A 15925-nucleotide genomic window follows, 5' to 3' on the forward strand; every position below is an offset into this window, starting at 1 on the left:
TAACTGATAATGGCGCCTTGTTAGGTCGTAGCAAATTACGTAGCTGAAGGCTATGCTAACTATCGTCTCGGAAAATGTCAGTGAACCATCGCTAGCAAAGTCGGTTGTACAACTGGGCGAGTGCTAGGAAGTCTCTCTAGACCTGCCGTGTGGCGGCGCTCGGTCTGTAATCACTGATAGTGGCGACACGCGGGTCCGACGTATACTAACGGACCGCGGCCGATTTAAAGGCTACCACCTAGCAAGTGTGGTGTCTGGCGGTGACACCACACGTGTGACAACTCTTGATTTGTTATCTGTGATCCAGAAACCAAGCGGAGATCCACGCACAGGTAGGGGGCAACTTCACCAGGTGCGAGAAAATCTAGAATAAGCAAACGAAAATTCAAAGCGGAGATGATGATTTTTCTCGATATTCATGGAATTGTGTATCTTCACTAGGTTCCTGACCTACCATTAATCAACATTACTACCTCTATGTTCTTGCTCAGTTGCGTGAGAAAATAAGAAAAAAAAGACGACCGGAATTTCGGAAGAACCAGTCATAGGTTCTCCATCAAGACAACGCACCAGCTCGTTCCGCATTGGCTATTAAGAGCTTTCTAACGAACTACACTATTCTAGTGTTATACCGACTACCTTATTCGCCTCACCTGGGACGATGAGATTTCCGGTGCGAGAGGTCGCAGTCTGTAGTAATTGACACAAAGTCATCTAGTAAAACAGACGTGATATGTGGCGTTGCCCATAATAATGATATAGGCTATTTGCTGTTCCTTGGCTATACAAACTATCAGCGATCTTAGGTTGTTTGCAGATGATGCTGTCGTTTAGTGTCTAAGAAAGTCATCAGAATATCAAAACAAATTACAAATTGAATTAGAAAAACTATTTCTGTGGTGCGAAAATTGGCAACTGACCCAAATTAACAGAAGCGTCAGTTCATTCACAAGAGTGTCGAAGTGAATACGTTGAACTTCGGTTGCACGATGAATCAGTTACATTTGACGGTCGTAAATTCAACTAAATACCTAGGAATTCCAACTACGAACAACTAAAATTGGAAGGAACACATAGAAAATGTTGTGCAGAAGGCGAAGCAAAGACTGCGTTTTATTGACAGAAGACATAGATGAACCGGATCTGCTAAAAAGACTGCCTGCAGTACGCTTCTCCGTTCTCTTTTGGAATACTGCTGCTCGGCATAGGATCTTTAACAGATAGGATTAACGGAGTACGTCGAAAAATTTCAAAAAGGGCAGGACGGTTTGTATTATTGAGGAACAGGGAGGAGAGTGTGACGAACATGATATAGGATTTGCAGTGAACATCATTAAAAGAAAGCCGTTTCCATGTGATTCTTCAATTTCTCCAGGCGTATTTTATGACGAAATTAATCTCGGGTGAACAGCGTGGTATGAGTGTGCATAGGACGCAATATTTCGGCAATCGACCACGTTGCCATCATGAGGTGCGTACTGATCATGGCAACGTGGCCGATTGCCGAAATATTGCGTCCTATGCACAATCATACCAGGCTGTTCACCCGAGATTTATTTCGTCAAGGCGTTTCTAGTTGCGGCGAGACCCTTTCATGAAAATTTAATCACCAAATTTCTCCTGCAAACGCGAAAATATTTTACTGACGCAGGCCTACTTAGGGAGAAACCATCATTGTAATAAACTAGGAGAAATCAGAGCTCGCTCAGAAAGATATAGGTGCTCGCTTATTCCGCACGATGTTCGAGAGTGTAATAGTAGGGAATAATTGTGAAGGTGATTCTATGAACCTCTGCCAGGCACTTAAGTGTATTTTTCTGATATTCATGTATATGTAGGTGTGAGGTATATATATTGCCCAAGGTCAGAGCTACGTTAAACGGAACAAGATACCCATCCCTCGAAGCAGCGAAAGGAAACGCAGCACGTGTCAGCAAACAGCTAACTGAAGTAGACTCGCAGCACTGTTTGCAGCAACAAAAAATTCGTACGGAGCGTTGTATGGACGGATGAGGGCAGCATACTTACGGTGACAATAAGTAAATATGTCTATTCTCGAAGTAACAGTTTTGCAGCAATAGTCTCATTACTTTGTAGCTACACTTCCTACAGATATTTTTTTTATTAGAGTTAGTGGTTCAAATGGCTCTGAGCACTATGGGACTTAGTATCTGTGGTCATCAGACCCCTAGAACTTAGAACTACTTAAACCTAACTAACCTAAGGACATCACACACATCCATGCCCGAGGCAGGATTCGAACCTGCGACCGTAGCGGTTACGCGGTTCCAGACTGAAGCGCCTAGAACCGCACGGCCACACCGGCCGGCTTTGACTTAGTGTGTTGAGCTTTTAATGTATGATTATACGAGGGCAGTTCAATAAGTAATGCAACACATTTTTTTCTGAAACAGGGGTTGTTTTATTCAGCATTGAAATACACCAGGTTATTCCCCAATCTTTTAGCTACACAACACTATTTTTCAACGTAATCTCCATTCAATGCTACGGCCTTACGCCACCTTGAAATGAGGGCCTGTATGCCTGCACGGTACCACTCCACTGGTCGATGTCGGAGCCAACGTCGTACTGCGTCAATAACTTCTTCATCATCCGCGTAGTGCCTCCCACGGATTGCGTCCCTCATTGCGCCAAACATATGGAAATCCGACGGTGCGAGATCGGGGCTGTAGGGTGCATGAGGAAGAACAGTCCACTGAGCTCCTCTCGGGTGCGGATACTTGTGTGAGGTCTTGTGTTGTCATGAAGAAGGAGAAGTTCGTTCAGATTTTTGTGTCTACGAACACGGTGAAGTCGTTTCTTCAATTTCTGAAGAGTAGCATAATACACTTCAGAGTTGATCGTTTGACCATGGGGAAGGACATCGAACAGAATAACCCCTTCAGCGTCCCAGAAGACTGTAACCATGACTTCACCGGCTGAGGGTATGGCTTTAAACTTTTTCTTGGTAGGGGAGTGGGTGTGGCGCCACTCCATTGATAGCCGTTTTGTTTCAGGTTCGAAGTGATGAACCAATGTTTCATCGCCTGTAACAATCTTTGACAAGAAATTGTCACCCTCAGCCACATGACGAGCAAGCAATTCCGCACAGATGGTTCTCCTTTGCTCTTTATGGCGTTCGGTTAGACAACGGGGGACCCAGCGGGAACAAACGTTTGAATATCGCAACTGGTCAACAATTGTGACAGCACTACCAACACAGATGTCAAGTTGAGCACTGAGTTGTTTGATGGTGATCCGTCGATCATCTCGAACGAGTTTGTTCGCACGCTCCGCCATTGCAGGAGTCACAGCTGTGCACGGCCGGCCCGCACGCGGGAGATCCGACAGTCTTGCTTGACCTTGCGGCGATGATGACACAAGCTTTGCCCAACGACTCACCGTGCTTTTGTCCACTGCCAGATCACCGTAGACATTCTGCAAGCGCCTATGAATATCTGAGATGCCCTGGTTTTCCGCCAAAAGAAACTCGATCACTGCCCGTTGTTTGCAACGCACATCCGTTACAGACGCCATTTTAACAGCTCCGTACACCGCTGCCACCTGTCGGAAGTCAATGAAACTATGCGAGACGAAGCGGGAATGTTTGAAGATATTCCACAAGAAATTTCCGGTTTTTTCAACAAAAATTGGCCGAGAAAAAAATTGTGTTGTATTACTTATTGAACTGCCCTCGTACATCTTAACGATCAGATTGTGACATGAGTGTAAATTTGGTCAATACTTGTATGAAATACTGTGAATAAAATTTATCCTACCCCTTGAATTAGTTAGGCAGGCAACCGAGTACAGTTCACTGATAGAACGTTTTGGCCACGTTGTAACATAGATCAGTCCACAGAATTGCTTGTATCCGCCAGTAGTACCGGCTGCAGTTGTAGCTGCCAGCCTCTCTTCTTGTGCTCAAGGCGGGTGCGCTGTCTGCTTGGTGCCGCAGAGCTCCCAGCTGGCGGTGGGCGCCTACTCGTGCTGCTGGCTGCAGTCCACGCCCAGGCTGAGGCGCGCCCTCGTGCTGGTGCTGTGCAGGGCGCAGAGGCCGCTGGGGCTCACCGCCGGCAAGTTCTACCACATCTCCCGCGCCACCTTTGTACGGGTAAGTGCTGCACACCCGTCTGTCTTACGTGTTGTTGTCTATGTACGAGGTGCATTCAAGTTCTAAGGCCTCAGATTTTTTATTCTAATTAACTACAGACCCGAAATCGATGAAACTGGCGTTACTTCTCGACCTAATCGCCCTGCAGACGTACAAATTTTTCACAACGCTGGCGCTATGATCCCATGGCAGCGGTGAAGGCTTCTTTAGGAGTCTGTTTTGACCACTGGAAAATCGCTGAGGCAATAGCAGCACGGCTGGTGAATGTGCGGCCACGGAGAGTGTATTTCATTGTTGGAAAAAGCCAAAAGTCACTAGGACCCAAGTCAGGTGAGTAGGGAACATGAGGAATCACTTCAAAGTTGTTATCACGAAGAAACTGTTGCGTAACGTTAGCTCGATGTGCGGGTGCGTTGTCTTGGTGAAACAGCACACGCGCAGCCCTTCCCGGACGTTTTTGTTGCAGTGCAGGAAGGAATTTGTTCTTCAAAACATTTTCGTAGGATGCACCTGTTACCGTAGTGCCCTTTGGAACGCAATTGGTAAGGATTACGCCCTCGCTGTCCCAGAACATGGACACCATCGTTTTTTCAGCACTGGCGGTTACCCGAAATTTTTTTGGCGGCGGTGAATCTGTGTGCTTCCATTGAGCTGACTGGCGCTTTGTTTCTGGATTGAAAAATGGCATCCACGTCTCATCCATTGTCACAACCGATGAAAAGAAAGTCCCATTCATGCTGTCGTTGCACGTCAACATTGCTTGGCAACATGCCACACGGACAGCCATGTGATCGTCCGTCCGTCCGTCCGTCCACCCACCTGGATCACACTTTTCGCATTTTCAGGTCGTCGTGCAGGATTGTGTGCACAGAACTCACAGAAATGCCAACTCTGGAGGCGATCTGTTCAATAGTCATTCAGCGATCCCCCAAAACAATTCTCTCCACTTTCTCGATCATGTCGTCAGACCGGCTTGTGCGAGCCCGAGGTTGTTTCGGTTTGTTGTCACACGATGTTCTGCCTTCATTAAACTGTCGCACCCACGAACGCGCTTTCGTCACATCCATAACTCCATCACCACATGTCTCCTTCAACTGTCGATGAATTTCAATTGGTTTCACACCACACAAATTCAGAAAACGAATGATTGCACGCTGTTCAAGTAAGGAAAACGTCGCCATTTTAAGTATTTAAAACAGTTCTCATTCTCGCCACTGGCGGTAAAATTTCATCTGCCGTACGGTGCTGCCATATCTGGGACGTATTGACAATGAATGCGGCCTCATTTTAAAACAATGCGCATGTTTCTATCTCTTTCCAGTCTGGAGACAAAAAATTGGAGGCCTTAGAACTTGAATGCACCTCGTACCTTGAAAAAGCTTTTAACTCCTAAATACTCTAGAAAAAAGAAAGTTGTATATTAGAATTCATGATCTCAGTCTTCTTTATTTCAGTCATTACTTTTCCATTGTATAGACTGAGCAGTGTTGGCGAGAGGCAACATCCGGTCTTACATTCTGTCTTACTCCTTCTTGATCTTCAATTCTTACTGTTCCATCTTCCTTATTGCACATGTTGTACACTATCCGCCCTTCCCTACAGAATACTCCTGATTTTATCGGACTTTGTAACACATAGCAGCATTTTACCTAGTTGAACGTCTTTTGGAAGGTGACGTGCATTATAAGGGTCTTATGATATTTCTCTTAAGATATTTCTCCCATTGTCAAGTGTAGATTCAGACATATCCGTCTCATCCACTTACCTTTACTAAAACGTTCTTGTACTCGTCGCCAAACAAAGTGAATGCAGCTACAGTGACAGCATTCGGTTAATCGCAAACGGAGGATGTGTACTTTAAAATCAACAAGCTCGAAATACATTTGTCGATTGATATGAGGGTTGGAACAAATAGTGGCAACTATTTATTCACATCTCCCCAAAACTGTTCTCTACTGTATTGGAAATGGCTATGTCAAAGCTGAGCTGGGAAGGTAAGTGAATTTGAATTAATGGAAGAAGGCTTACCAACTTGAGATTTGCTGATGATATTGCCTTAGTGGCCAAAGACTTCACAGAGCTCCAAAACTTACAGATCTTGAATCGGAATGGCAGCTGGTTGGTTTGAACATGAACCTTTCCAAAACAAAAGTAATGTCCAACAAATGGGTCCCAGCCTCAGATGAGAAAGTCAAGGACAGTCTATTAGAAGAGATCAGTGAATATGTCTACCGTGGCCAGATTATAATTATGAAGGGAGACATAAGGCCAGAAATCTATCGACGCATCAAGCTTGGCTGACAAGCATTTGGGATGAATTCAACAATATTCAGATCAAAGATGCCAGTAAATCTGAAGAAATCAGTATTTGATCAATGCATTCTTCCTGTGATGGCGTATGGCTGCGAGACATGGACACTGAACTCATTTACAAAAGGGAAACTTAGGAGAGCACAGAGAGCCAAGGAGATATCAATGCTGGGCTACACATGAAAGGATAGGAAAAGGGCAGATAACATCCGGTCTGTGACGAAGGTTAATGACATCTTAGAGACAGTAGGTTCCTTGAAATGGCAGTGGGCTTGTCAGCTCGCGAGAAGAAAAGACAACAGATGAACGAAGCTAGTACTGGAGTGGAGTCCGAGAGAGCACCGGAGGCCTAGGGTAAGACCACCAGATAGATGGAACAAAGAAATCAAGAAGATCGCTGGTAACACCTTGCAGAGAGCTGCCCAAGACCGTCCCACTTAGAGAAGACTGCTGAAAGCCTACCTGAATCCATGACTCGAAGAGGTCACATCATTTAATGATTGAATTGGCTGATGATGATGATGATCATGATGATGATGATGATTATTATTTATTCACAACCAATACAAAAGAGTTACATGTTTGCACCTATTACTGTCCTTCAAAGTAGTCACCAGCGTTGTGTAGAACCCGTTGCCAGCGATGTGGAAGGCGTAGTATACCGTTAGCAGAGCTTGTTATGTTGATTGCGCGAATGGAGCAATCTACTGCCTGTCGAATCTCTGGAACAGTTCTGAACCGAATGCCACGAAGTGGTTCCTTCATGCCGGCCGCGGTGGTCTCACGGTTCTAGGCGCTCAGTCCGGAACCGCGCGACTGCTACGTTCGCAGGTTCGAATCCTGCCTCGGGCATGGATGTGTGTGATGTCCTTAGGTTAGTTAGGTTTAAGTAGTTCTAAGTTCTAGGGGACTTATGACCTAAGATGTAGAGTCCCATAGTGCTCAGAGCCATTTGAACCATTTTTTTGATTCCTTCATCTTCGGAATCAAATCAAAGTCACGAGGATTTACGTCCGGGGAGTATGGGTGGTACAGTACTCTCCAGTCCCATCGACCGAACGGAGCAGCAACAGATTGCGCTGTATGCGCCCGCGACTTGTCGTGCAAAATGATGGGTGGGTTGCGCAGAAAGTTTCGCCGCTTCTTTCGCAAAGCTGGTCTCAGGCGATGCTCCGAAAACGAACAGTAATACTGTGCATTGACAGTCTGCCGTGGAGGAACGTAAGGCATTAGGATAACGCCATCACAGTCGTAAACGAGAATCTCCATTCGCACCATCAACAGAACATCTACATCTACATCTACATCTACATCTACATTTATACTCCGCAAGCCACCCAACGGTGTGTGGCGGAGGGCACTTTAGGTGCCACTGTCATTACCTCCCTTTCCTGTTCCAGTCGCGTATGGTTCGCGGGAAGAACGACTGTCTGAAGGCCTCTGTGCGCGCTCTAATCTCTCTAATTTTACATTCGTGATCTCCTCGGGAGGTATAAGTAGGGGGAAGCAATATATTCGATACCTCATCCAGAAACACACCCTCTCGAAACCTGGCGAGCAAGCTACACCGCGATGCAGAGCGCCTCTCTTGCAGAGTCTGCCACTTGAGTTTGTTAAACATCTCCGTAACGCTATCACGGTTACCAAATAACCCTGTGACGAAACGCGCCGCTCTTCTTTGAATCTTCTCTATCTCCTCCGTCAACCCGATCTGGTACGGATCCCACACTGATGAGCAATACTCAAGTATAGGTCGAACGAGTGTTTTGTAAGCCACCTCCTTTGTTGATGGACTACATTTTCTAAGGACTCTCCCAATGAATCTCAACCTGGTACCCACCTTACCAACAATTTATTTTATATGATCATTTCACTTCAAATCGTTCCGCACGCATACTCCCAGACATTTTACAGAAGTAACTGCTACCAGTGTTTGTTCCGCTATCATATAATCATACAATAAAGGATCCTTCTTTCTATGTATTCGCAATACATTACATTTGTCTATGTTAAGGGTCAGTTGCAATTCCCTGCACCAAGTGCCTATCCGCTGCAGATCTTCCTGCATTTCGCTACAATTTTCTAATGCTGCAACTTCTCTGTATACTACAGCATCATCCGCGAAAAGCCGCATGGAACTTCCGACACTATCAACTAGGTCATTTATACACTCCTGGAAATGGAAAAAAGAACACATTGACACCGGTGTGTCAGACCCACCATACTTGCTCCGGACACTGCGAGAGGGATGTACAAGCAATGATCACACGCACGGCACAGCGGACACACCAGGAACCGCGGTGTTGGCCGTCGAATGGCGCTAGCTGCGCAGCATTTGTGCACCGCCGCCGTCAGTGTCAGCCAGTTTGCCGTGGCATACGGAGCTCCATCGCAGTCTTTAACACTGGTAGCATGCCGCGACAGCGTGGACGTGAACCGTATGTGCAGTTTATGGACTTTGAGCGAGGGCGTATAGTGGGCATGCGGGAGGCCGGGTGGACGTACCGCCGAATTGCTCAACACGTGGGGCGTGAGGTCTCCACAGTACATCGATGTTGTCGCCAGTGGTCGGCGGAAGGTGCACGTGCCCGTCGATCTGGGTCCGGACCGCAGCGACGCACGGATGCACGCCAAGACCGTAGGATCCTACGCAGTGCCGTAGGGGACCGCACCGCCACTTCCCAGCAAATTAGGGACACTGTTGCTCCTGGGGTATCGGCGAGGACCATTCGCAACCGTCTCCATGAAGCTGGGCTACGGTCCCGCACACCGTTAGGCCGTCTTCCGCTCACACCCCAACATCGTGCAGCCCGCCTCCAGTGGTGTCACGACAGGCGTGAATGATGGGACGAATGGAGACGTGTCGTCTTCAGCGATGAGAGTCGCTTCTGCCTTGGTGCCAATGATGGTCATATGCGTGTTTGGCGCCGTGCAGGTGAGCGCCACAATCAGGACTGCATACGACCGAGGCACACAGGGCCAACACCCGGCATCATGGTGTGGGGAGCGATCTCCTACACTGGCCGTACACCACTGGTGATCGTCGAGGGGACACTGAATAGTGCACGGTACATCCAAACCGCCATCGAACCCATCGTTCTACCATTCCTAGACCGTCAAGGGAACTTGCTGTTCCAACAGGACAATGCACGTCCGCATGTATCCCGTGCCACCCAACGTGCTCTAGAAGGTGTAAGTCAACTACCCTGGCCAGCAAGATCTCCGGATCTTTCCCCCATTGAGCATGTTTGGGACTGGATGAAGCGTCGTCTCACGCGGTCTGCACGTTCAGCACGAACGCTGGTCCAACTGAGGCGCCAGGTGGAAATGGCATGGCAAGCCGTTCCACAGGACTACATCCAGCATCTCTACGATCGTCTCCATGGGAGAATAGCAGCCTGCATTGTTGCGAAAGGTGGATATACACTGTACTAGTGCCGACATTGTGCATGCTCTGTTGCCTGTGTCTATGTGCCTGTGGTTCTGTCAGTGTGATCATGTGATGTATCTGACCCCAGGAATGTGTCAATAAAATTTCCCCTTCCTGGGACAATGAATTCACGGTGTTCTTATTTCAATTTCCAGGAGTGTATATATTGTGAAAAGCTATGGTCCCATAACACTCCCCTGTGGCACACCAGAGGTTACTTTAACGTCTGTAGACGTCTCTCCGTTGATAACAACATGCTGTGTTCTGTTTGCTAAAAACTCTTCAATCCAACCACACAGCTGGTCTGATATTCCGTAGGCTCTTACTTTGTTTATCAGGCGACAGTGCGGAACTGTATCGAACGCCTTCCGGAAGTCAAGAAAAATAGCATCTACCTGGGAGCCTGTATCTAATATTTTCTGGGTCTCATGAACAAATAAAGCGAGTTGGGTCTCACACGATCGCTGTCTCCGGAATCCATGTTGATTCCTACATAGTAGATTCTGAGTTTCCAAAAACGACATGATATTCGAGCAAAAAACATGTTCTAAAATTCTACAACAGATCGACGTCAGAGATATAGGTCTATAGTTTTGCGCATTGCTCGACGACCCTTCTTGAAGACTGGGACTACCTGTGCTCTTTTCCAATCATTTGGAACCTTCCGTTCCTCTAGAGACTTGCGGTACACGGCTGTTAGAAGGGGGGTAAGTTCTTTCGCGTACTCTGCGTACTCTGCTAACGGTATACTACGCCTTCCACTTCGCTGGCAATGAGTTCTACATAGCGCTGGTGACTACTATGAAGGACAGTAACAGGTGCAAACATGTAACTCGTTTGTATCGGTCGTGAATAAATAGTTGTCACTATTTAAGTTCCAACACTCGTATTTTCCTTCCCATCAGCCATGAATTAAGAGACGTTCTTCTTAAAATACAATAAGAAGCTCTAAATTATGCGAACGCGACAGAAGTCGGTAAACGTGATGATCATGTAAGGACGAAGATATGACTACAATTTCAGAAAAATTGGTTGATTTTTTCAAGAGAAAGAGCATGACAAATTGAGAAAGGCAATAACGCGTTGGGCCACACCTGTCCCTTACGCAAGCACTTATTCGGCTTTGCACTCATCGAGAAAGTTGTAGGATATCTTCCTCAGGGAGGTCGCGCCTAATTCTGTCCAACTGGTGACTTAGATAGTCAAAATCCCTAGCTGGTTGCAGCATCCTGCCATTAAATACTCCAAACGTCGTCGTTCGTACAGTGATATGGTAATGCTACCGGCCAATGTATGGTTTGGCAAACGCAAAGAAAGGCTGTAGGAACTCTCGCCTTGTGGGTGTGCGCATTATTTTACTGAAACGTAAGCGCAGGATGCCTTGCCCTGAAGGGCAGCTAACGGAGCGCAGAATATCGTCGACGACCTGCTGTGCTGTAAGGATGCCTCAGATGACAACCAAAGGGGTCCTGCTGTAAAGTGGTTGTTGGGCCGTATGCACGGCGGCAGTCAGCTCGGTACCCGACCACCATTTCGACTGTCTCCCCACACGTCTCCATGACTCATCGGGACTCAGTTAGAAGTGGAACGCATTGCTAAAGACTGTCACAGTCCACTCAACGGTATTCCAGCACGACGACTTGTCTGGAGACGCTCCAGCGGTGGGATACCAACTTGATTAGTGGTTTCCATACGGCGTGACCACCAAGAGTGATTCAGGATCCCTTTGGTAATTATCCGTGGCTCCCTCGCGGAACAGCGGTACGTCGACGATATTCTACGCTATGTTACGGTGCCCTTCAGGCCAAGCCTACATTGGTGCCCGACACGGAGAGAGTTTCTTCTGCTTCTATTTGCGCTTGCCAGACCCTAACTTGACCAGAAACGTCGCCGGATCTCTCTCCACTTGAGAACGTTTGGAGTATTATGGCTAAGGAAGTCGAAACAACTTGGGGTTTTGACTACCGATGCACCAATTGGACAGAAAGTGGCACGATATCCTTCAGGAGGACATCCAGAAATTCTGTCAAACAGTGCCAAGCCAAATAACTGCTTGCATAAGGACCAGAAGTGGACCAAAGCGTTATGGACTTGCTCAATTTGTAATGCTCTTTCTCTTCAACAAATCGTCCATTTTTTCCGAAATTGTAATACTTTGTTCGTTTCTACATGTCCATTATGTCTTCCGATTTCGATCCCATTCCCATAATTCCTTCGTGGTGCGTCTTTTTCATTTCTTAGAGTGTGTAACAGTGGAACATCCAGTTCTTGCTGTAATTTAAGAAGAATGTCGCATATTTCATGGCCAATAGGATGGAAAATATCGATCGACCAATATAGTTTGTGCTGGTTGATTGTAAAGCACACGCCCTCTTACACGCCCTCTTTGTACGACTAACCGAATACTATCCTTGGAGCTGCTTTCACAGTGTTTGGTGACGAATACAATAACGCTTTAGGTAAGTTGGATGGATAAGGAAAGACCTTCGACTATGTAAAATGCTGCTAGGTGTTAGAAATTCTGATAAAGGTAGGAGTAATCTATAGGGAAAGACGGATAGTGTACAATATGTACAAAAAGAAAGATGCACAACAAGCATGGAAGATCAAGATGGCTATAGGATAGAGTGCAAGGCAGAAAGTTACCTCTCTCCACACTGTTTAATCTTGAAAGAGCAATGAAGCAGATAAAAAAGTTTAAGAGTAGTACTATGATCCATTTCATTTTGAGAACATGAATTTTAATACACCAATAACAGAAACAATGGAAATCTTAGAAAACAACTTAAAAATGCAATGTACTGTAACTTGACCGTATCAAAGGAAAAGTCATGTTGCCGACCGCGGTGACCACGTGGTCTTAGGCGCTGCAGTCCGGAACCACGCGACTGCTACGGTCGCAGGTTCGAATCTGGCCTCGGGCATGGATATGTATGATGTCCTTAGGTTAGTTAGGTTTAAGTAGTTCTAAGTTCTAGGGGACTGAAGACCTCAGTTGTTAAGTCCCATAGTGCTCACAGCCATTTGAACCATTATAAAAAACAAAAACAAGGTCAAGTTCATGATGTCAATATCCACTTGTGTCGTTGCTATTGTCACTGAAAGTGAGAAAGGACCGCAGGACTTGTTGAATAGGGTGAACAGACTAATGAACGCACACACTCACAAGAGTAAACAGAAGAAAGGTAAAAGTCATGATAAGAATTACCTGAAATGAGGTTATCGTCAAAAATGGATACCATGAAATATATGAACGAATTTTTTGCTACATTAGAAATAAAGAAGGCATAAAATCACTATAACAGGGAACATAACATTTCTGTCCAAGTGAATTCTGTTAGTATAAAATATAGTCCTCAATTTGTAGACGAAATTCCTGAAAATGTGTATTTGGAGCACAATACTGTATGGTAGTGAATCATGGATTTCGGAAAGAAATGGAAGAGAAGAGAATGGAACCATTTTAAATCTAGTTCTGTAGCAGGAAGTTTGATGGAGTGGTAGGAAAAGGAATGTAACAGTTGTCCACAGGATGCCGAAGAAAGGACAGAATGAAAGGATGTTTCTTAACACTGCAAGCAATGGATTATATGGCAGCATAGGTAGATGCAGAGGGTAAAAATTGCAGGCGAAAAAAAGATAGGAATATATCTAAGAACCAGTGGGGACACAGAGTGCAAGTGCAAGTCTATGATGAAGAGGTCCGGTCAAGAAAAAAATTCGTGACTGGCTGCATCAAGTCAGTCAAAAGACTGATGGATAGAAAAATAAATAGGAACGCGTGATAGTGATGGCTGGAGAGTAGTTATCGCAATGAAAACGATACGTCGATACAAGAGAGAAAACTTTGGCTTATCACGATAACCTGAATTGTAATAAACGACCTATGCAGTGCAAGAAATTAACCATAGGCCAAAATAGTCACACACATTTAATCTGCAACGAAAATCACGACAGATGTGTTTCCGGTCAAACAGAATTTACCTGTTGCGTAATATGGAGCCGGGGACGTAAGTATTACTCGAGATTCCAGTGAACTTTTCTGTTGTTCCAATTCAGTGAAGTGGGGAGAATTGTTTCATACAGTCACTTATTTTAAGATCCAGCCTCATTGATCAAGACTCATAATTTTTATAGAAATTACTGCTAAGTTTGTGTCATTATTCGACGATACTTAAATCAGCTAATTAAAAAAAGAAGTAAACGCTGTAAATATTAATAGCTCATCTTCCAAAGCCACCAGTAATTCCCAAGTATAGAGATAACGATCTTCCTTAACTACTACAATTTATTTATCTACTTGGTCTCCTTGAATGGCTAGGTATCACGGAAACTCAGGAAAGTCTTCTCGCATCGTGTGCTTGCATGTGAATCCAGTAGTATTTTCTGTTCGGTCTCTACAAATATTCTACACGGCTTTCTTTTAGAAAAATAAGTTGCTTGTATCTGTTAAATATACTTTTTCTCGTGGAATGTATATAGCTTGACTCAGAAGAATGTAAAATGAGGGTACATCCATAACAGTGGTGCTTAAAATTGTGTGTGTCAATACACGGTGTTCATTCATTTAAAGTGCGACAAAGGGAAATGCTCTCGGTAATAGTCTCAGACAGTACGTCAAGAAGACACAGGTGTTTTATGGTGGCGGTTTTTTTATTACTACTTTTTAACTTTTTGAAATTAAATATTGAAGCTTTGGAATTTAATTACCACTATATTTTTAGCTAGGCTTCTCTACCGGGATTGTATGTTGGCGAGTGTCATTTTGGGACGTGATTTATGCATAAAAGCTATCGGACTTCGTTTTGCAAAAAGTGAAATTTTAGATGCCCGTTCTATTTTGAAAGCAAACCAATCGTATTCTACTGATTGGTGTCGTTAATATGCGGTCATTCACCAAGAGACATCCTCACACAAAGTATGCCACATTTACTTACCAAATTCAGGAAAAAAACCTGAGGAAAAAGGTATTGTTATTCTTCATTACAAACACAATCAAATTAAATAATAATTATTACCGTTACGCAAAATGAGTACAAATAACACAATCTCTACTCAACTGCGACCGTACCGGATAATGGCTGATTAACAAGAGAGAGAATAAAAAGTTGCCGATCCGGTTCGTTTAACATAGATCATATTTACAGAGAGGTTTTATTATTATCGCAGTGTCTATTAAGCAGCCATAAAATTGCCTTAGCCCTACTGCGAGAAAACACATAGTCACGAAATCCGCTAACACTTGGGGAACATTACACAGCCCCTAAAGTTTTTCAAGTATTTAAGAAAAAAAAATTAAAAATTTACATCACTTCATTAATTTTTAGGGTTTAGATTGTCCGTTTTATTTTTTTATTTTTATTTTTTTCATTTTATTCGTTTTAGATGGAGCCTGTTTTAGCTTTGTCAGGAATGCAATTTGCCTTCTCATTCGGGTACGATCCTGCCGGAAACTGGAGAAACGATACGAAAGGCATGGTCATAGAGTTCCTTTCTCATAGTATTTAAAAACGTTAGACAGTGACAAAAGTCAGATCATTTAGTACAGTTAATCATGATGAACAAATGACATCTTTAGAAGAAAAAAACATTAACGTAGTAAGATTTCGCTCTTTCGACGGTTTACATTAATCACTCGGATGAACATTATTCATTCTTTCTCGACGGTTATAAAGGCGACGCATTGCAGGCGAAGTGAGTTGTGCTGAAGCATTCGTCGTTGCTGTGGTGTAGAGAGGTCACGGCGGCGTCCTCGCGATGTTGACAAATCTGCATACGTGTGAGCCACGGCGATCTGCGTTGTCTGTGATGGAGCAAGAAGACTGCGGAGTTCTGGACCGGTTGTGCTCGACAGGATCTAGTCAGCTCAGGATACTGGGTTCCAAGAAAAATTCGTAGATTGGGGCCAGTAACACAATTTTTAATACACACTCCTTAAAAGGAATTTTGAAGTAGGTAGCTGTAATCGCTTGCAAATCTAATTTACATCAGTTTGTTCGGTGATAGCTATGTGTTACATGGTATACATATTTGCGTTGTGATACACAGGGTGTGATGTATGGTTTTTGTTC

General features: G+C 44.7%; 1 protein-coding gene across 1 annotated transcript in view; it reads left to right on the forward strand.

Annotated features, from left to right (window-relative positions):
* The window catches only part of LOC126095264 (odorant receptor 4-like), a 44792-nt gene that overhangs the window by 6164 nt on the left and 22703 nt on the right, over positions 1-15925 (forward strand). The window contains exon 2 of the mRNA XM_049910025.1: positions 3959-4114. Within this exon, the coding sequence (XP_049765982.1) occupies positions 3959-4114 (156 nt within the window). The remainder of the gene's footprint in view (positions 1-3958; positions 4115-15925) is intronic.

This window comes from Schistocerca cancellata, chromosome 8 (genome assembly GCF_023864275.1).
Source record: "Schistocerca cancellata isolate TAMUIC-IGC-003103 chromosome 8, iqSchCanc2.1, whole genome shotgun sequence".
NCBI classification, from domain to species: Eukaryota; Metazoa; Arthropoda; class Insecta; order Orthoptera; family Acrididae; genus Schistocerca; species Schistocerca cancellata.